This window comes from Oenanthe melanoleuca, chromosome 10, assembly GCF_029582105.1.
Source record: "Oenanthe melanoleuca isolate GR-GAL-2019-014 chromosome 10, OMel1.0, whole genome shotgun sequence".
NCBI lineage: Eukaryota > Metazoa > Chordata > Aves > Passeriformes > Muscicapidae > Oenanthe > Oenanthe melanoleuca.
The window spans coordinates 18,659,860-18,682,852 of record NC_079344.1 but is presented as its reverse complement, the minus strand read 5'-3'; the positions used below and the strand labels follow the sequence as shown (position 1 = coordinate 18,682,852).

At 41.2% G+C, this 22,993-nt stretch overlaps 1 protein-coding gene across 1 annotated transcript in view; it reads right to left on the bottom strand.

Annotated features, from left to right (window-relative positions):
• ETFA (electron transfer flavoprotein subunit alpha) overlaps positions 1 to 15,145 on the bottom strand; it is a 28,840-nt gene extending 13,695 nt beyond the window's left edge. Inside the window, exons 1-9 of the mRNA XM_056499650.1 lie at positions 14,952 to 15,145; positions 8,491 to 8,640; positions 6,814 to 6,895; positions 6,631 to 6,713; positions 5,073 to 5,172; positions 3,736 to 3,846; positions 2,509 to 2,610; positions 1,590 to 1,658; positions 686 to 768 (exon numbers count right to left, since the gene is read on the bottom strand). Coding sequence (XP_056355625.1) covers positions 686 to 768; positions 1,590 to 1,658; positions 2,509 to 2,610; positions 3,736 to 3,846; positions 5,073 to 5,172; positions 6,631 to 6,713; positions 6,814 to 6,895; positions 8,491 to 8,640; positions 14,952 to 14,990 — 819 coding nt within the window. The 5' untranslated portion in view covers positions 14,991 to 15,145. The remainder of the gene's footprint in view (positions 1 to 685; positions 769 to 1,589; positions 1,659 to 2,508; positions 2,611 to 3,735; positions 3,847 to 5,072; positions 5,173 to 6,630; positions 6,714 to 6,813; positions 6,896 to 8,490; positions 8,641 to 14,951) is intronic.
• Positions 15,146 to 22,993: the final 7,848 nt, after the last annotated feature.

Below are 22,993 nucleotides of genomic sequence, written 5' to 3'. Positions count from 1 at the left end.
GAACAATGAAAGAAGTCTCTTCTGCACCACAGGAAGCCCCACACAGACACAAAAAGGCACAGAAATCAGCTCCCTGTGATACTGAGATGCAGAAGTAATAGAAAAAGATGTGCAGCATGGTACTGCCCAATATTAAGCCACTCAGAGTACATCCTTCTTGGTATTCCACTCTACAGCAGCCAATCTGTAGATTACTCCTCTCTTAAATTTCTTGCACTTTCATTTCTTACAAAACTTTTGCTTTGACTGTACTGCAATAATCCAGTAACAGTTACTAAAAGTTTTTTTAAAAATCATCACCTGAAAAAAACCCAGAACACACAATTGCAAGAGATCAAGCCATGGATTGATATAATTTTATATCAGTAATGACATCTTTTAGCATATCAATGCCAGCTGCTAGGAAGCTAAAAGAGCTTCAGGCAGTTATGAAAAACTGCAGCATGCAAACCCCTGACTAAGCTATGCCAGAACACATCCCACTGACCCAAAGGAGAGATTTTTTTCCCAGCTTGCCTCTGTCATTTTATAAACACATTGTCAAGTGACAGTACCACAGTAGTCACACTGCTGTTCCTGCTAGGTCCAGAATTAAGACTCAGCTCATCTCTAAGTGCTTGCTCTGAAGGAAAAATCATTCTAGAAACCACCCCAACTCGATGATGAGAGGTATTTCCATACTTACTGGTGCTACTATTTTGCCTGTCTGTCCAACTTGCATGTCATTAGGAACAAAGCCAGCATCAACAGCTGCACGGGAAGCTCCAACTAGTTGAAAGAAAATATTTTCAATGTTTTCTTTTAAAATATTTGTGAGCCAAATTTATACCACCATAAAAGCCCATGTATTTTACTGAAGAGTCCCACACTCTAAGGGCACGTATTTAAAAACCTCCCTCTTAAAAGCTCTTATGGTAATCCCTCTCTATACCACTAGCTAAAAACTTCCAAATACTAAGTGCTAATGCACTTCATAAGCAACAGGAAATCCCTACTCCCAGCAGCAAAGGGCCATATATTTAAAGCCAAGGATTTTAATCTGGCATATTTCCATGATTTTTTTCTTGTTGCTTTGTCAAAAGAAGATTTTCCCATAAATGCCTTTCCAAAATGTTCCTTCAAGTCTGAATGAAACATATGTGCCATCTTGTATTGCTGTGAATCTCAGAAGTCAGGCATGGCATAGAAAAGTATCAAAGTAAACTCAAAATTGCCATATGGACATTCAGTTAGCAAAAACATCAATTTAAAAACTAGGCCAACTAGGACAATGTGAGTGGGATTCTCTAAAGAAGCAGTAGAAAAGGATGTATGCAGAAAGTTTCAGCTCTTCAAAATAAGCTAAGACAATTTCACTTTTTGTTTGCAGGCTTCTGTTGTGAAGATTTGAGAAGCACAGGGAGTATTACAGGTCAGTATTTTGCTTCCTACACAGGTTGACAAAACTTACATCTCTTACTAAACTAAGAGCATTTTAACCATTTGATAAAGACATAAAAATAAAAGACTTAAGATGAATTCTAGTTTTAATATGACCTGCTCAAATATAATAAACAGAGTTTAAAAAAAAAGGAGGAAAACAAGTTTACCTGCAGCATGCAATTGATCCGCAAGGTCATACAACAACTTAAAGTTTTCACCACTCTTCAAGCCCCTCCCTTAAAAATCAAGAACAAAACAAGATCAAAAAAGAAGAACATGTGTTTCATGACTTTTCTTCTGCCTATGTAAACTTTCTGTGTATTAGCATTTGCAAAGACTCAAAGATACACTTGCATATGGTATTTTTGGATACATTACTAACCAGTATTTAATATTTGGAGATTTAGCTTTTGTCTTTGCCATTAATATTTCATATGTATAAACCAACACCACTCTGTCTTGTTTACTTCCTGCACACAGCACCATCAAGGTCATTCTCCAAAACCAGGGAAACAGCATTTTTTAACTAATTTGTGCTCCCTCTGCTGGTTTCAGGAGCAAAACACTGTAGTGGGATTAGTAAGAAATCACTTTAGCTGTAGGCACACATTTAAAAAAAAAAAAAAAAAAATCACAGTCCATCACTTGATACCTAAGGAACAGAATACAATCAATACAGGTTTAAAAATCATTAAGGCCATTCCATAATAATGTTCAGACTGACTGACTGATCAGCAGTAATTTTAAGCATGATAAATTTCCATCTAACAACCACTTCATATTGCTAAAATCTTGAAGAGGCTCACCAAATATGAGAGTGTTCTTACAAAGCCTCCCAGCACATGCTAAACTCATGCTTTACCTCTTTACAAAATACCCATGTTGGGTGCTTCCCCAGTGGTCCCATGGAATATATATCATGTATATCTATATATCTATATATATATATATATATATATCCCATGGAGTTATATCATAATTTCTTTTTTAAAATGTATCACATTTCAGTATTGTGCTACAGATATGATTTACCAAGAGGCACCACTAGTTCAGTGCAACATGAGAGATTTTAAGTGACCCACTCACCCCCTGACACAACCACTTTAGCACTGGTGAGCTCTGGCCGGTCGCTCTTCGTCAGCTTCTGCTCGATCCACTCCGAGATGCCGACGGGTGGTGGAGGGGTCACTGCACCACATGAGCCAAGCACCCACGAGAAAATCAGAAAGCATGTGTTTTCAAGCTGAAATCTGAGCTTGAGCTGAATTCAAAGTTCATTCTATGACCAATTCTGCCAAAAGCTTTTGCTGAGTCTCGGCAGTCGCTCCTGCTCTGAGTACCGAGGCTCGCTCAGGAGTTGTGTTTAGGGAACCTACAGTACAAAGTGCACTAGAGGGAATTGTGCTGTGCAAGTGTCACACACTGGTACCAACCCAGCAGAAAAGGTGTGAGCAGACTAGTGAATCAGGCAATGCACCAACAGTGCAATACACTAACTCCAGTTATGTCTGACTTCTACCATCCACAGATGTTAGGAAATACAGGATGGCTCAGAGGGACTAAACCACAAACAAAAGGCCCACAGTGAAAAACAGAGCTCACCAAAAGTTGCACAACTACTTCACAACTAACCTGTTCCATCTCCACCTGTGAAGACACTCTCAAAGCCTCACTGGACACAATCCTGAGCAACCTGCTCCATGGGGCTGGACTAGGTGATCTCTAGAGATCCCTTTCAACCTCCATTCTGTGACTGGATTTCTCAATTACCAGAGCTACACTGGCTTCATTAAATTGTAAATTAAACTGATACAGTTAAAACTCATCTAAAACAACAACTGGGTGTCCTCAAATTAATTTAAACTGCCACAAATATAGCTTGATGATGTAACGACCTATCTCAATTGCAATATGATTAAACCAAAACTGAGTAATGTCAAACACTTCTATTTTTGCTCAGTCTTGTTTTGAAAACCAATCTGGTTATTCAAACAGCTGGAACTTGTCTGTCCTTAAAGTTTCAAGACTGCAGTGGCAGAAGTTTAGGCAGTGAGTAGAACAAGCACGGATTTCAGCACAGATAATGTCCATTTCTGGCCAAAGAAAAGGAAGTAACTGTGCAGATAATCCGTATCTTCTCTTCCCAGTCACCACTAAAAAGTGCAAGCACCTGTAATTAAAGGTATAAAGCTAACATTTATAACATTATTACAATCAGTTTGCCTTAACAAATACTCCCAGAAAACATCACCATGCAGTGAGCAAAACTAGCTCTATTGAATAAAACAACAGCATTCCAGAACAAATACTCACACTTTTCTACACTGGCACTACCACCACTCACTGGTGCAGCCTCAAACGAAGTTCCCCGTACAGTAAACACTTTGATTGCTTCATCACACTGCACAGTGCAAATAATGTTTCCTAAAAAAAGTCACATCGAAAATTTAAAGATTATCAGACATACTGTGCTTAAAAAAAAACCAAAAAACAAACAAATAAAATTAATACCAAAACCTTTTTAGCAATTGTACTAGAACATGCAACATCCATCAAGGTACCTCCCAAAATTGCAGTTTTAGATGACTAAAACTTAGCACTAAATAAACAGAAATTACAAATACTTTCATTTACATTTTAGCCCCACGTTTCTAAAGTATGAATACAAATTCTCTATTTTTAAAGGATACAAAGCATTCAAATTATCTCTTATGAATGGGCTTTTAAATTTCAGAAGGGATAAAGAAAACAACTTTGAAAATGCCATTCTTACACATAAAGAATGTCTATAATTCAAAGTAGATCTTTCATCCTGTTGCATGAATTAATCAGAACTGAAGACAATGAGGCCTCCCCCAAGTATCTGTGGGACTATGGTTCTCTCTATAATATAATACAATACTTCACACTGGAGGCTGCAGGGAATGCTAAAAGAAAAAATGCTGCAACATCTTTCTAAATATACTATTCATAAACAAAGTCATCTTGAAACTGTGAATTACTGGGAAGCAACTAAAAGTGCAGCACAAAACCACATTCTGGTACCATAACTCAAAATGCAATACCCTGCTGGTACGTGTGGTACAACCTTTACAGTAAAATTAAGAAACACAAGCTAATGAGCTTATATCTAAAATAAAACACAGTGTCAGCCAGGCATTACAGAAACAAGACTGAAAAAAAAGTACAAATTAAGTTAATTAAATATTATAAATAATTTGTTCAATGTCTTCATAATTAGAAAAAAATAACCCTGTGGGTAGCTTAAATCAAAACTAATGCTAGTACTATTAAATAAAGCTGGACAATTAACCTGATGTCTCACTCTTTCCAAAATCTGATCAGAAGAGCATTAACAAATACAGTGCACAGAAAGGATGTGACCAAATCCTATTCCTTAAGGTGACAGACCTAGGTTTGACACGCTATTACCAAAGCCCTTGCAATTATTTGCTTTCTCACAGAGGGAGCATCATGTCCATCCCCAGGCTTCATTTTCTATGATTTATTTTATATGAATCACAGGAATTGAGATTATAAAGTGATAATTCCTGTCATATTCCAAAGATTTAACAATAGGATCATGCAGAAAAGCTACAGTACTGCATTTTTCATTGGACAAATACCACACAGCTTTTGTGATTACCCACCTGCATAGATAGTTCTCACAAAAGTATTTGGGGACTTAATTTCAATAATGTCAGAAACAGGGGCAACATCGAGTTTGCCAGCCACTCTGGGAATAAGATTCTAGAAGTCAGAGATGAAATGTTAGCAAAGTAAATGCTGAGTAAAATGCACAGGGTCAGTAAAAGAACACTGCTGACCCAATTTAGCTTCATATAATGCTGTCTCTAAGACATACAGAACTAAGATTTTTGAAGGGCTACTCATGTAGCTTTAGCAGCCAAATAAAACCCCATTACTGTAATAATATTAGACATTTTATGAGACTTACTGTAAGTAAACCCTTAATTCAATATCTTAAATTAGGAGACTTATTTGCTTCAAATATTCTAAAACTGAATATAGATGCCATTTACTCAGAAAATTGACAGTTATGGATTGCTGAGCTCTTGGCACTTCAAGGGAAAAAAATAAAGGTGCTTTTGAAAGTTAGATGCCATAAATGATAGGGAAAAAACCCTGCATTCTTCCCGCCAAAGGAAAAAAAAATATACTAAAATATATATTCTCTTGCTCCAAATTTTACTCTAGAAAATTACTTAGCACCTTTAGGAGCAGGAAGAATGATAAAAAGAGCAGCAAAAATGAAGAAATCAACTATATGATGATTGTTTGCTTTTTGTCTGCCTCTTAATCTGGTACGAGAAAAAAGGGCCCAGTTCTGAAATCTTTACTCACACAAAGCACTCCAAAATGGCAGTGTAAGCTTTAAAGCAAAAACCATTAACTCCTACATGACACTGCAGTTAAAAAAAAAAAAAAAAAAAAATTAAAAAACCTAAGGCTTAAGATCCATAAAGATTTCTCTTAACAGAAATACAAGCATATGGATTGATATTGATTGAAGTGAAAGTAGTCAGATGGAGGCCAGTGTCATTACTCGTCCCACATCGGCAAGATTTCTGAAGTTCCTTTTTCTCTCATTTAGCTACACCACAATGTTGCCCAGATTCTCAGTTCTAAGCCTCTCCATGTACTTATAAACACAGTCTTAAAAAAAAAGTTTTAAAAAAGTGTATTTTCATTAAAAACCATCTTGACTGGGATATAATCTGTGTTATTTATAGATGTTTAGAGACATTTCAATGCACATGACTTATATCACAGATGCAAATCCCACTCCAAAAAAAGTTTGCTTCCAATAGGTCTGCACACTTTCATTTCAACATGCAAATAACAGATTTTTCATCTCAATTTGCTGTGCTTTTCCTTACAATTTTCATGCTTTCAGATCACTTAATCTTGCTTGCCTCATTGTACATTTTGCCTTGTGCCCATAGGACTGAATGGTTACCACTGAATATTTCTTCTACGCTATTTTTTTCACATCAGCTCATAAAAGAACTCAAACATGAACCATGAACTCTAACTAATGACCTCTTCAGCAAACTACTGCAAAATAGTTTGCAAATGCAAAACTGTCCATGGCTGATCTCTCTCAGGCCTTTGATTCACACTCTTACATACAGCAGTGTCTGTCTCTCTTCTACAAGACTTTTTGATGCTCTTTGATCTACTTACCTTCCCAAAGGCAGATGCTCCGGCACAAATATGGGTGTAATTAAATTTTTTATGAGTTTCCACAATCAAGGGAGTCAGCTCCTCTGAAAATAAAAATATATTGCTCAGAATTTACAACTATTTTTTGATCAAAAATAAAAATACACAAATAAATTTCTTTTGTCAATAGGTAAGAACTCTCACCTGCTAGAAATCCCTTGTACACATCATGCTGAGCCACGAGAACTTTTGCAACACCCTGCACTTTGCTGAGTTCTGATGCTACCTGTGATTGTAAGTGAATTGTTATTAGTTTGTGTTTTAACAGGCAAACATGTAACAAGGGAGTCTCCACTGCAAACAGCTCACAGCCTACAGATTAGTAAAACCAGCACCAAAGTAAATTAATTTCCAAATCAGAACAAACCTGAATGGAATAAAATGCACATCTTCTGAGCCACAGCATAGCACCTTATGGGATAATGAAAATGAATTTGTGAATAAGAGAGCAAATCAAACTGAGCAAAACTTGCCTCTTCAACTCCACACTCACAGCAGCCAACAACAACACTTGAGGAGAACTGCTCAGTACTCCAACAATCACCAAGAAACCAATCCTACTTACTTTTAGATCAGTCAGCACCTACCATACGAGCAAATACCAATGTACAACGTTGTTGTGATTTTTGTCCAAATTCTAGGAGCAACCCTTTGTTTGCATCTGACTTTTTGCCCACTGAAGCAATGTGTATTTTCAATTTATATTTATGCATTTTTTTTGTTTGAATTGGCACAAGTGAAGTTGAAATGATAAAAGGGTTACTCCAGATCAGAGAGAAGAGGACTGACAGCGAGGTCTGGAGACCACATGCATCGTCCGAGAACCAACCGAGTTTTACTGAGTTTGATGAGTATCAGTTTACCCTCAAAAATTAACAAAAGGAAATAAAGAAAAAAATCCCTAATAGCTGCTCCAGAATATCTGTTTGACTCACTGGCTCTCAAAAATCTCTAAACTTTCATTTTTTTATCAAATACTGTTTCCCACCCTAACATACAGACTCCACAAATTTAGCATTAAAACAAACTAAACATTTGCAATAATTTTTCTCCTATGCAAGTGCATAGAATAAGGAAAATTAAAGACACACATCAGGCAATTCTTTATTTTTTTATGATTTTTTATGATGCCTTCTTCATGAGATACTCCATGTTGCTTTCAAAATAACAGTTCAAGAATAGTATGTAAATATTTAGCATAGTTTTTTGTACTTTTACTGCTCTCACAATACCAAGTCATGCTGGAAGAAAAGTGCCACCTATGTACTAACTATATTGTCTCTAAAACTGGCACATAAAAACTACACTAAAATATACAGCTAACATACAAGGAACTTTTTACATACATGAGCTGTGCGATAAAGTCAAGGAGCACCGATTTCAGAATTTCAGGTTACAAACACTCTCTATACAACTAGTGATTGGTTAGTAAAGGCAACTTGCTCAAAAGCCCAATTTATCACTGTTGTTTCACTTCTGCTGGTTTCCATTTAAACAAACACAAGCCTCTTTCCAAGTTCTTAGCACTGCAATATTTGCCATTAAAACTTTACAGAGATGTATCTTTTTTAAAAGTTAAGTGTCCTTTAGTCCTACAAAAATTTGCTTGCTCAAGCATGTAAGAACTGCTATTGATACCATCCCCTGTGAAATGAAATCTATATCTCCATTTTCTCTTTAGAAGAGAAGCAGTTCCAAGTGCAGGACTTTCCTGGCACGGTTTCTCCTCACTACAGATTATTTTCCAGGCTGCCCAAGACGCTGCCAAGTATTGTTTCACTGCATTCTTTATTTCCTTGGTATGAAAACAGCATTTCCTACCTTGTCACAGCTGGTCCCAGCCACCAAACAGGAGACCTCCCCTCCCAGGCGCTTTGCTGCAGTGATGGCATTGAGGGTGATGGGGGTGAGGGACTCGTTGTTGTGTTCTGCCACCACCAAGGTGCTCTGGGACCTCCGCAGCACCGACGCCTGCAAGGGAGGACAGCAGTTGGAAACCTAGCACTGAAGTCAAAACTGCTCCTCTGAACACCCAAGGCTTCACAGAAATCCACCAACTGTACAGATCCTCAAGCCTGCTGTCACACAAAACAGCCTCATTCTAGATAATTTTTATAAAGTAAAGAGAATACACAAAATGATACAAAAAAGACAAACCCGCTTGACTTCAGCCTGTCTGCAACATGCTGTGCTTAAACTGAAACTCCACAGGAAAACACTGAACTAAATTATGAAAAACATTTTAACACATTACATTCAAGCTCAGTTGATCAACTTAACCAAGTACCTTAAAGAGTGAGGATTAGACAAGCAAGAGTTGCAAATAAATATTTACTTGGTTTTCTAGGGTGGCTCTGTGGCAGTGTTTTATAGTAAGTTTTAAACAAAATCTAGCTACAGAACCTACTTTTATAAATTAGATACATGTAGAGGCAAAATTTTATGCAGTGGCTGAATGAAAATTAAGCAGCAGGGATTCACAGCCTGAAAACACACTAGGAGAAATTTTTATAGGCATCAGATTCATTTTTCCCTCTTTTTCTTTAAAATATTTGAGCACTTAGTCTACCACCACAATTTAATGGTCCTTAAATAACAATTTTGACCAATTCACCATCCATACACAAACTTAAACTTCTAAACCAAAAATGAAAGAAACAAAGACGACAGAAAAAAGCCAAAAAGCTGTCATAAAACCAAACCAAAATATTCTAAATTCTGAGCCCTTCCTCTCTAATATTCGGGTGTGAAAAGCATCCTTCCTCCAAAACTAATACTAGGGTAGGAAATGGGAATTTGAATGGGAAAAGGAATATTGTCCCTCAAGAGTTTGTTTACCCTGCATAAGGCCCAACTGAAGACTGGAGTTATAATCAGTGTAGGATGGAACACATGGAAAACCAAGTAAATTCATTAATATAACCAAGGAACAAACACTAACACAACGCTGAAGACACACAGCCAAACACTACTTTTTTAAACTTACATTCCAGCCCCATTTCCCCTTATGTCAAACATGCACTTGCCTACAACTTCAAATAAAAAAAATTTAGAAAATATGAGAGGCTAAAATTTGCATCTGGACTTCAACCACACAAAGCCTACCAATATACTGAATTTCAAACACAGAAATCAAATCCAAAGGACTTCCCTGAAGCTAATCACAGTGCACAAATAAAAATACATAGATAAGTTTTTGCAGAATCTGGATCATAATTTGTCCTTTTGATTAAAACAGTAAGGATCCTTGTAGAAGTGCTCTGCATTTAAACTCTTATGCTTAAGGTTACTTGCTGTGATTAAATATTCTAAGCTCCTTTAAAACCAACTGCCAGTAACAAAATATTTACTGCCACTACAGATCAGATGCTGTATTTTTTATTATGTTTCATACATCATTTGCAATAAAAGTTAAGAAATTTTAGTCACCACTTGAAGAATAAATCCATGCCTTTGTGGCAAAAAGCCCACTCTCCAATCATTTACAGTTGTGTCATGGGGTAAACTGCACCATACTCCTGGAAAATCCTCAAGCTTTCAGATTTCCAAAGGGGGAGACACACATTTTAAACACACACTTATTTCTGCCTATATTACCATTTTTTTCCCTAAATAAGCACTGCACCACCACCACCACCATCATTCTGTCAGACCATTCTAAAATAAACTGAGAAATAATTGTTTTTTTAGCCAAAACGAATATGAGCAATAGAAGTTGCTTGAGCAGACTCGCTATTAGATCATTAATCAGGTATTATTTCTAAACCAATAATCCCATTTTATATTTGTGGGAATGTACACAATATGTACACCAGAAGGTCACTTCATTGATGACATTTCTAAACATAAAGACAAGACCAGATTCAAAATAAATTTAAAGTCACATTATATATTATGGGTAAATATCTAGATGACAAGATTTCTATGCGAGTCTGAATTTTATATACTAAGACACATTAAATAATTTCCTCGACAAAAAAAACCAAACCAAACTGACTTTTATTTGTTAAAATAATCTGCAGTAAAACCAGAGGGTAATTCATGCAGTCATATGGTCCTGAAAGCTCGGAACCTGCAATGAGTCAATGACAGGACAGGCAGTTATTCTGATGAAGTTACTGTCCAGCTGCAAGTGTGGGAGAACAGCCCATGACTTCACTGACACGATTTCTGCACTTGGGCAGGATGTCTACTTTGAAGCCTAAATAAAATAGGAAGGTAGAGAATAAACCAAACCAGCTGGCAGAAGGAAAAGAAAGCACAAGGAATAAGACAGATCAATCAAACTATTGAAAACAACACCTTAAGAAGGAACAGCACTCAGTGCTTATGCCATGGAAGGTTCCTGGTGAAAACCAAGCTCTGGAAAATCAGGCTACCCACAGAAATCACCTGTAGATAAAAATACCACCTGCTGGAACCCAGAAGCCTGGGAGTTTTGAGCTTTCTATGCTTTCTGACACTGACTGCAGTGACAGTGACAGTGACAAAAAGTCACTGCTTTTGACTTAAGGCCTTGGAGAAGGCTTCCAACTTTGAGTGATAAAATTAGAATCACAGGTGTGCAGTTAGAATAGAAGTGTGTGATTTCACATGGGGAAGGGTTTTGAATATAGAATTTTTAAAATATAGTAATAAATCTGGAACAAGATGGAAGTTTTGGGGTGTTGTCTCTGTCTTCTTCAAGATTTCAGGCAGTAGTTTTTAGTCAGATAGTGCTGCACTGTGAGTCACAAAAGTTTAGGTTTTAGGTCAAAAGTATAAATAATATAGGTGTTAGTTCTTTATTAGACTATTTAGCTTCAAAAAACCTTGTAACTAGCTAAATTCACTTCCATTTTACTCACTTTTAGCTGGTAGACAAAAGTGTTACAAAATTCTATGTACTTTAGATAAAATTTAATAAACAACCAAGTCTGAACACAAGAAATTAATCTCCTTAGTGTTTTTAATCCTAACTCTAAGTAAAGACAAAAGAAAATAAAAACAAGCTACTAATTAAGTGGTGCAATTAACCCATTTACACACACCAGCCTGGGCAACTGAAGAGCTTCTGCAGCATGACAACATGCCAGCAACAGGGAGACAGAACTGGGAAGTTTCTTTTCCTCAGATTTAGGTCCAAATCACAGCTAGACACCTACATTTGCTCTACAGCAGAAACATCTGCACTTCCTCTCTGGTAGAAACCCTGGACAGTGACTCAGTTTATACCAAAACTAACATTTGTGAATGAAAACCACCAGATTTTCCAACTTCCCCTTCCCTCCCCAGTATTTACTATACAGCAAACTTGGGCTCTGACTTCCAGATGTCTAAAAGTTGCTAAGATTAACTCTGATGTGCAGTATTAATCAATTAAGCCAGTTGCAAAATAGCCATGGATTCACTGAACTGTCTTAAGTTTCCCCAAAGCACTGCTTTGCTCCCCACTGAGAAATCCATCAATATTTTCCAATCAGAGCACAAAAAATGTAAGTACAATATCTGGATTTCTAGGCTTCAAATAAAATACTGGATATTGGTCACTGCTACTGTCACAGCAAAACATCATCAATCTGGGCACATCCAGCAGTCATGAACAGGTAAAGCCAGCAGCACACACACCCAGGGCCCCCACTGCATCTGCACAGGTGATCTGCTCTTCACACAAAGCCATTGCAAACTGGACATCTCTTGGACCTTCAGCACACACACAGCACACATGCCCAGCACCTCTTCAATAGAGATTTGCTGCTTGTATGCTAAAAAATACTTTTATCAAGAGCTGGAAAAACCCAGAGAGGAGTGTTTAAATGCTTGCTTGCTGCTGGGTGGGATTGGTGTGCAGCACCTGTGGCCTCTGCTGGCAACAGTGGTGGCTAACTGCCTGCAGCCTGCTCCAAGGACACTCATTAATAACACTGGAATTAGAAAATCAGATCTAACCAAAACATGTCGCAGGCACAGCAACACAAGATGGCTCTGCCAAAAACCTGTTCCAAGAAATGCAAGAGATGCAGCAGGTGAATTCTACATAGCCCCATGCTCCAAACATGCATGAATACAAAACAGGGTGCTAGAAACTTCACCTGGAAAAATGAAGTTTGTCTCCCTTTAGAAAAACCACTGGAAGTTACAGGAACAAAACCAAAACAAACATTTACAAGGCATAGCACCAAACAACTGAACCTCCTAAAGTATCTCTAGAGCTGATCTCTTAGCTGTAAAAACAAACTGGCCAGAAGGTAAAATTTTAAAACTGCTTGTTAGGAATTCCGGATCTCATGGAGAACTGGGCAAAGTTCTCAAGAAGGAACCCCAGGAACTAGAAACTGGGACATTACTAAAGATAAGGGCTACATTCCTAAACAACAAAGCAATGCCTAATCCTAGTAAGACAGTCATGTAGCTATAAAACTTTAAACTAAATAAATTTGGTAAACTCAGGGAGAGAAGGGAACTCCTGCAATAAAGCATATACTTCTAGAACCTCTCTAAAGACCCAGCTACAAAAGAGGTCTAAGAAAAAGTTCTCTAACTCCAGGGATCACTAATTAGAAAAACAACACTAAAGGCACCTGAATTAAAAAGGAGCTATAACTGCAGCAAAGAACAGCAATAAAAAAATACAACCACTTCGCAAAAACGATTTTGCAATCATAATAAAGACTTAACATTACAAAGGGATTGAAGCAGCAAGAGAAAGATTTAATACACAATAAACTTCTCCAAGTACGCTCCTTGCAAACCATTAATAAAAATCAACAAAGCTATTTTGAAATACACAAAACACAGTAAACTTCCTAAACGGCTTATTCCCACCCCTGCACCAACTTTTTGTGCACTTGCAGCATCATTCCTCCTCATACTCCCTTAAGTTATAAAAAAGTCCAACTTTCCTTCCTACTCATATTTCACAGGCTTTTCTCAGCTTCTTTTTTTCTAGACTCCACTCACTGTACGTGTTAGCAGTATAAACTTTGCACTTTTCAAAAAGTGAACCAAACTGTTTGTTTCACTTCTGTCACAGACTACATTCTCACACATACACTGAAGCTGAACAATGTTTTACTGGCTTCATTTTATAAAGTTACTCGTTTAGATGTGCATGGCTGACAACCAAGGAGCTGAACTCCCAAGTGCAGGCCACGACACTGAATTGTGCAGTGAGCACGTGAGTGAAGTACTATTTACATAGCAGTACCATATGATTCAGAGATGAAGACCTTTGCTCTACAAAGCCTGCAGCCTAACAACAACTGAGACATGCCCGTGACCGTAACAGTTAGAATTTTCTGCTTAACTCAATTATACCTGACCTAGTCTACCTTTGCTCATCTTTTAAATATTTTTGTGGCCTGAAACTATTTAATATATGCATAACTACTGTTTTAGAGCTGTACTGACCTGTAATAGCTATAAAAGCCTTGGAAAGCTCAAAAAGAAACTTGTGAGATTTAAATTTGTTTACGAGAACTATTTATACACAATTCTAATGGAGAGGGTATCTCCTGGTGCACAGTAAGAGACTGAGCAGATATTCGGGGACACCTCATCAATCATCTATTCCAATTAACCTTGAGTTCACCTAGACCTTGGTAACACAGCCACAATGACACACCGAGCAGCAAATGGCCTCCAAAAGCCCAGCACTGCTCCCGGCCGAGCAACATGAAGGTCAAACTGCAGGAGCAACAGGTGCTCTGGATTAGCTTCACCCACAGGTTGTGAGAATTAAGGCAATCACATTTCTGCACATTTCTGCTAGGTGTGACTGAGAAACGCCGGGTTAACCTGCAAAACCGCAGAAAGCCTCTGACTTACAAATATTTTTCTAGTGTTCTTAAGAGTTTACAGTAACTTTAAACTTTAGTAAACTTTAGAAGACTTTTCCACCTGTTGCTCAGCTTGTCCTGCTCAAGGGTGGATGCGAGCGAGCGCTGCCAGAAGTTCCGGATTTCCCTGATGCCTACGACAGCTTTCCACACGGGACAACAACTCAGAGTCCTCAACTCGTGCCTGCCGTGACCGCCGGACAGGGCTTCTGGAACACCCTGCGTCCACTCGGAAACTTTATTTTTAACACGCAGAGTGGCAGAGGAGTCCAGCGGAGAAGCCCGAGTCTGGCAGCGCGGGGCGCTCGCCTCTCAGACACCCCCTCGACCACCGCTGCCGGGCGGGAGGAGCTCAGCTCGGCCCCGCGCCCGGCCCCGCGCCCCCTTCGCCCCACAGGGCAGGGCCCGGGCGGCGGGAAGGCCCCGCTCGGTGCCGGGGGCTCGCCGCGCCCGCCCCGCACTCACCGCCCGCCGCAGCCGCTGCGCCGCCGCCGCCCGCAACATGGTTCCGCCGGCCCGCAGCGCGCCGCTCTCGCGAGACTCGGCCGGCCCCGCCCCACCGCCCCATTGGCCCGAGCGCCGCCAATGCGCGGGGAGCGCCGAGCGGAGCGGAGCCCGCACGGCCGGCTGAGCTTCCCGCTCCGCCCGGCTGTACCCCTCTGTCTGCCCGCCTATCTCTCCGAGCCGCCCACTGGCACCCGCAGAGCCGGCTCTGTGCCCCCGCCCCGCCTGTCCCCGGCACAGCCGGCTCTGTGCCTCCGCCCCGCTGTCCCCGGCACAGCCGGCTCTGTGCCTCCGCCCCGCTGTCCCCGGCACAGCCGGCTCTGTGCCCCCGCCCCGCTGTCCCCCGGCACAGCCGGCTCTGGCTGTATCCGCCCGGGCCGTACCAGTGAGTAAGAGCGAAGTTGCCGCTGCCGCCGGGGCCCCGTGGAGTTCCCGCGGAGCACCGGGAGGGGAGCGGACCCCCTCCAGCCCAAACTGGCCTGGTACCAGCGCCAGCCTCCCCCGGCCGCCTTGCGTGGTTCCCCTGCGCTGCTTCCGCAAAGGGTTAAAGCCTTTAAAGAGAGGAAAACAACAGAAAGCAGAGTTATGCCTTCAAATGCCGGTGCTCCTTGCCAGATCCTATCCTAAGCCAAGGAAATGTGCCTCACAAAGAAAAAGAAGGGAAAAGTCATAGTTTACGGCTGTGGAGCCAACAGCAGTCTGGGAGACTACGGCCAGCGCCTGCGGCTGCCCACGGGCTGCCGGATCCCCCGGCCGCGCTCCCCACACCACAGGAGCAGCAAAAGCACAAGGGGTAACGTGGGGATGGAACGTGTGGCACACTGGAAAGGCCACGTGTCACCGTGCTTCCCAAATGTCACCGAGCTTCCCAAATGTCACGCCCCAGCAGTTGTCCAAACACACCTGAACTTCAAAGACCAGCCAGATACCGCCAGTCCTGGATGGCATCCCCTCACCATGACAGATTTCTGGCTGCCTCACCCACACCCCTGGGCTTGGCCCCAGGCAACATTAGGCAATAGCTCTTGTAATATATTTATAAAATAATTCGTGTTGGTTTGTAATTAATGTGAAATAAATAATGTTTTTATAAATAAAGAAAATAATAAGGAAACTTTAGAACATAACCTGCAGAGGGAGGAACATAAGAATTGCAACGCTGTAGCTGTCAACAACAGCCGAAGAACCTAAATTAGCAAGTTAATAGAAATGGCTCAGGCGGACATGGCCCTTTCAGAAACTGTCCAGGGAACACCCAGGCGATGAACACTTGAGAAGTATCACTAATCAAGATAACCGGAGTCGTCAGGGAGAACTACATCTCAATACTTGGTTCCCGTAATCCAAAAATCTGCATTCACCTCAATTCATCGCTTCCCAGAAATGGTTTTGTCCAGCCCAACGCAGAGAAAGAAAGCTACATGAATATGCGAAACTGCGAAAGGAAAGGAGGACCTCTGCTCCAGGCTAGGAAAAACTGTATAAAAACAGGACTGACCAAGACGACATTCGTGAACATTGGGGGATCTGAAGCGATGGAGGTCGGATCAGAGTGTGTTCATCCGGCGCCGATCACGGGCTTGGCGCTGTCCTTTTTTATTCTGGCCATCGAGGACCGTATTTCGGTCGCAAAATAAATATCGCTTATTTTGATCATATATAATTCGGCTTGATCTCTTTATTATTTATAACAATCTGAATAATTTATAGATATATTTTATTATTATTCTGATTTCCCAGAACCAAGGCAAGACATCTTGTGCCTGCCCCTCACATAGCACAAGGATACCCCAGGGACCGGACTGAGACTTGCTGTTTTTCCATACCGCTGGATTTTTTTCTGGGTAGCGAGAAGAGGGATTTAAAAATCAATGAAGCAAAATGTTTCAGGCCAAATTCACTGCTAAACTGTGTGCTATGGCTCTCTGAAAACCTGGTGTCCTGGATAAGCTGGCAGGAGCTGCCACATTGGAGCAACTGGTCCTGCCAGCCCAGGACCCCAAGCACACGTGGATTTGGGATGCTCCAGAATGGAATTCCCATCCCAGAAATTGCAAGATAGTGAGCCACGAATGTAGTTTCTTCCTTCCCATCGTGAAGTGGTTTAGAGTAAAAAAAAAAACAAAACATTCTCCACCCCCCCCCCCCCCCCCCAGCAATTATGGCGATTGGATTGTTCCTGCAAGAATCAGCGGTGATCTCCAGCATGTCAGTGATTCGTTCTGCATTGCTAAGTCACTCCATAAGAAAGCAAAAGACAGATTGATCAAAAAGGCTCTTCGACTTTGCCACAGTCTTGGCACAGGATCACCACTTAAATTTATTCTGCCACATGATTTTCGCGTCAGATGCCAAAAAGTGCTGCTTTACAGCAAAAGCTAACCAGGTCCAGCAACTCAAGCACCTAAATGGACAATTTACTTTGTCTCAATTCTCAAATGTCTCTAGGATAGGGAAAAGCAGCTGTCCTGCATGTTACAGCTTCCTGGCCCCAGAGCACCACCTTAACTCCTCAAGCCCCAAAGGAGGGCTGTGAAGGGCAGAGCTAAAGAAGGTGGCAAACCTCCTTCAGGGTCTGTGCCTGATTATACGGATTAAAGTAGCTCCAGGGCTGCTCTGACTTCTGCCTGGTCTGGCTCCACCCTTCAGTCCCCAAAAAAGAAAGAAAACAAAATGAGTGTTTAGAGATGCCTGTGCATAGCCTGGTCGGTGCAAACTACTAAGTGAAAAAAACCCAATTGTTTATATTAAAATGAGGGGGGAAATGGTTTTGCAGAAGCCATAGTACTCTGAGAGGGGTTTAAAAAGAGGATTAATATTTGATGTGGCTCTTTATCAACAGTTTGAATGGTGGTTAGGGTGCAGTGTAACTCTTCAGAGATGTGGAGTTTTATACTATACAGAAATCCCTACCTGCACCCTAGGTAATCCAACGAAAACAATACCAAAGGCAAAATAAGAACATCCCAGGCACCCTTAATTTGACCACTATGTCCTTTTAATTGGGGTGTTTTACTCATTAAAAGTGTGGCATATAATTTCATAATCCTATTTTAGCCTCCAAAACTAAGCTTCCAATATGCACATCTCATGCAGACGAAATCTTTACAACAAATGTACACCTAAAAACCCCAAACTACAAGAATAAACAAAGAGATCTCGTTCAAGTTGGGGCTCTGCTACCTCACACTAAAACAAAAGTGAGCTACTATCAAAATTAACTAATTGCATCCTAGCCAAGAATAAAGGGATCCTGTCGCTGTGTGTCTGGCTTCATAGCACACACATTGTGTTTTCATCAGCAGAGTGACATCGCCGCTCTTTAAGTCACACTTTAAGGTGTAGCATCACCAATTTAGAGACATGACAGGCTTTTTATTACATTTTCTGTTTATAATTTTGATTCAAATCCTCAGCAACACTTCAGATGCACAAATCCTTATTGAAACTGGCTTGATGCGGATTACAGCCCGAAGCACAAAGGAAGTCTTTATCACTTATGGCCAGTGTTTTAGGAGCTTATAACTGTAATCAGGTAGGAATTATATCAGCATGATCCATACAAGCTAAACCATGGCAAAAAGCTTTTTTCTATTTGACCTTCCCATGACAATAACAAAAACAGAAAACATGCAAGAAACAGGTGCCACGGAAGGTAGAATCACTGTCCACTGCAAGCAGAAGTTACTACTTTGTATTTTGAAAGAAAAATTAGTCATTAATTAGTGGAAGCAGATCCTTGTATGGCGCATTGTTATCCAGGATTATTTCATTAGGATCTGCTGACCCAATTTCTGCATTGGAAAGAGAATTACATTTTTTCACACTATTGGGATTGGAGAAAAGAAATAAATAATAACACAGATTACTCAAACTTCTAAAAATATGGTTGCAAACAACCATAGCTGTACTGGTATCTCTACAGAAGCCAAATGAAACAAGGACCATTACAAATATGTAATGATGACTCCCCTAGAATGGGATTTTGTTTTCCTTAAAATACATAATTCCTAATTAAAACATATGGAATCCAGCTAATACAGCCTCATGACTAAGGGATTTAGTGAAGAGCAGGAATTTTTTTTATTAGTGCTATGATGATCCCCTCTGTCACAGGTCATCCTTAGCTTACTCCTCCTGCAATCACCCTGGGGATAGCTGACTCAGATAAATTAAAAGAGCTTCATTTGGGAAGCTTCCCCAACACACGAAAGGATTCGCCTCCTAATCTGTCAAAATCCAATAACGTTAAAGCAACAGCAACCTGCTGACAGCTCAGCAGGACCCCCAAACCCATGGACAGGACCCACAGCCCAGCACTGGGCAGGACCAAAACCCACTTTGCAAGCAGCAGCATTTTTGCTGCTGAAATATTCGTGCCCAGGTGCTAGGAGCTCACAGGGTCTGAGAAGTTCAGCCACCCCAGGACCCTGCCAGTCCCCCTGCACTCACCCCTTGCCTACAGCCACGAGCTGTACACAAGGGGGGATGGGTGTCCCCAGAGTCCTGCTCTCTGCCCCTCATCTTCACTGGCATAAAGACTCATCTCCACATGTCTGACACCGGATGTCCTTTCTAATGGACCACCAAAGGCACGGCTGCTCCTTCTTTACTGAAGCCTTTGGAGGGGAACAATGCTACAAGCCCTGCTTACAAAACGGGGGACAAGGAAAGAGCTCCCCAAAGCCACCCCACAGCAGGACCAACCCTTCTAATACTGAGCCTACAAAACCACCGAGGCAGGTATTTTCTCTTCTTTATAAACTGCTCTCTCTTCCTAATAATTTCTGTGTGCCAGTCAAGTAACAAGAGAGCCTGGGAGTAACATCACACTTGCTGCATATTCCTTAAGAACAAGATCACCTGAGGAGTTCAAGAAACCCTTTCTCCCAAGCTTGGGGCAAAACGGCACCCTGACAACCTTCTGAAAGCAAAGACACAGGTTACCTTGGAAGACAACTTGTCCTGCCCAGGAGTGATGGTGCTTTGTGGAGGACAAGGGCAGCAATGCTGGTGAGAAGAGCTCTGCTGCGCTCCCTGTGCAGACACCTGGGTGGGGTTTTGTGACCTGCCAACCTCCTTGCTTTGTCCTTAATGGCAGATATGTGTGAAATGCTCTGGCAGGTTCTACCAGCATTAACTTTAAAGGGGTATCTGCACTTTCCTGCCTATTACACTGCTGGAAAGGAATCCAGATGCCAAAGTATTCCCACTCACACCAGCCCGAGCCATTTATGCAGCAGCAGGGACAGTCACTCCAGGGGAACAGCTCTTTCCATGCCTCTAAGGACTTTTTAAGGAAAATTGTTTTTCCCTTTGTTCTTTCTGTTTCAGCTCAGTCAATAGCACTTTGTGTAAGCAAAGCAGCTGCAGTAGGCCTTGTTTCCAGTGTTTTGGGACCTGCTTAATTTTTGATATTTTTATTGCAGAGCCCACTAGGGAGGAGAACCTTCTGGTGAAGTTACCTGCCAATTATAGCACCTGGTGACAAAGGCTAATGTGCCTCCTGCTTGCCCTGTCACAAAGTCTAAGATGAAGTCTGCCATAAAGTCTGCAATTTACCCATTGCCTTTAATCCTGCAGATAGCAGCATAACTAGATCCAGTGTCTGTCTGGGGCTTGAACCTAAACTCTTCACTTAGATGTCCATTCCAGTGAAAGCAGTTTACAAGCAGGATGTGAGAGCAAGGCAGTCTCTCCTGCCCTGGCAGGAGACACCAAGACCAGATGCATCTCAGGGAGAGAAGACTGAGGTCAACCATGAATTAAAAGGCTCACTGTGAGGGAAAAAAATAATAATTCTGTGTCCAATTGCATGGTATGAAGGAGACCAGAGGAGATGGGCCAATAAGTCTTTTCTGCACTCATGAACTTTCTGAGTCCTTTTTATCCTGAGGGGAAAAATGGCAAGGGCTCCTTTGCCATGTTACCATGGCTGATTCTTAATCACTAGCAGGGCTGGCAGTAGCTCTTGCGCAACACCACTTTCCCCAGCACAGGGCCCTGTTCCCTGCAATGCTCCCAACCCCTGCTGGTCTCAGAAGAATTGAGCCCAAAGCTCCACATAGCAATTCAAATGCATCACCAGACATTAGGCCACCGGGTTAACCACTGTTTAATTTCGTCACATTTGTTTGTGAGTTATGTACGTGCCTTTCTTTTGTCAACATCTCCTTTTAGAAAGGATATTGATTTTGTTTTCAAAGGCTCTCAAAAATAAAATGAATGACTACATTCTAAGGAAGAGTCATTTTCTCAACAGCTGTAAATAATTTATTGTTCGCAACCCACCCAGATCAAAAGATACTTCATCAACTGATGTGGCAAAATCTGGTGCAAGCTGCATTTCTATTATCTCAGATCCAATTAACCATTTGGAGCAGACTAAAACATAACTAGATCAATCCAGAATCAGATTAATATCCAATCCATAATCACATTAATCACAATCTGTCCATAATTAGCCATCAGATAATCCCATTGGACAGGAGGTGACATGCACTATCCCATTATCTCATTAATTATCTATTTTCAGTATCAGACATTGTGCCTAAACACAAGGAAATGTTTTTTTAAAGGAAAAATGGATGGGGAATTCTCATTTTGCTACATCTGCCCCACTGAAGCTCCCACTGTCTCAATGTTAGAGTTTTACAACATTTCTTTGTTTCGCCATATTCTGTTAGGACCAAGGGAGGTTTCTTTTTGAGAGCCATCATCTTTTTAATAAAATATGACTATCTTAGGAAGATGGATAAATAAAACATTTGTTTCATGTGAACAAATTTGTGAAAGAAAGAAAACTCTTCATCAAAGGTTTTAATGGTAACATGATAACAATAGCTTTGCAATGCTAAATCTTATTGCAGATGGTTCCTGTCCTTTTTTGTAATGTAAGTGAAATTGCGTTCCATCTGTTTTAATTTTATAATGGACTTAATCCATGGCTGGCTCTGAAAGAATCAGTGTTTACTGCCTTTGCAATCTGCTGCAAACAAAATTAAAAAGTTACTATTTCTCCCTTCTAGAGGGAACTTGCATTTCTATTTGGGAGCAAACCCCAAAGTTGCTCTGCAGAGAGCAGAAGTGCCCTCAGCCAGCCTCAGCCCCTGGCAGCTCTCACACCAAACCCAGCCAGAACTGCCGCAAAAGAGATTGGGATCTCTGGACCCTGGGTGGAGGAGAGCAAGGAGTACTCGGTGTGGCAGGAGAGATTTCATTTGGCTTTGACTAGAAAATGCTTCCAGCAGTTCCAAGTGACCTGAAGGCAGTTTTCCAGAGGTGCCCCCTCGACATTCTGTGATTTTAAGATGTGCTTTCCCTTATGTCCCTCAGATGAACCAACAATTAACCTGTTTGTAAAGCATGTGGTATTGAGCTGGTGCCTCATGCCATTACCCGTAGTCATTTTAAAGCTTTTTGTACATCACACAGAGGAGGTGCAGGAATTTCAACATTTCCCTGGCAAGTAATTTTTTTGGCTTTTCTACCAAATTGCTTGTGCAGCACTGCCTACCCTGTTCCTACCTGCCTGGTTGTGAAGTGAGTCCAGTCCAACCATACCTGCCTGGTGTCAGCGCACTGCTCTGTTCGGGTAAGGTGTGGCTGCAGCGCAGCTTTGCATAGGTTTGGAAAAGTTTGTTTGGCTCAGCTGTAACTTTACTAATTCCTAAACTGGTGGGAGGTTTGGGAGAGCAGAAAGGATCCTGCCCTTGAGCAGGAAAAGGGTGATGCAACACAGAGCATCCCTGCCAAGCTGCTGTATTCTTAGACATGTTTCACTCTCCTATCACTCTGACATTTTTGCATTTTGCGGTGAACACATGCAGATACTGACTCACCCAGGACTCTGAATTTCAGCTCAGGCTGAAGTCACCCTTCTGTCCCCTCTTTTCTGCCAGCTGCCCAGGAGTGAACCACAGTGCTGCAGAGGTTCCCGTCACCCATCCCTCAGGGTCACCCCAGTTTGAAGAACTAGCCAAACTTCACCGATTGCCTTCATA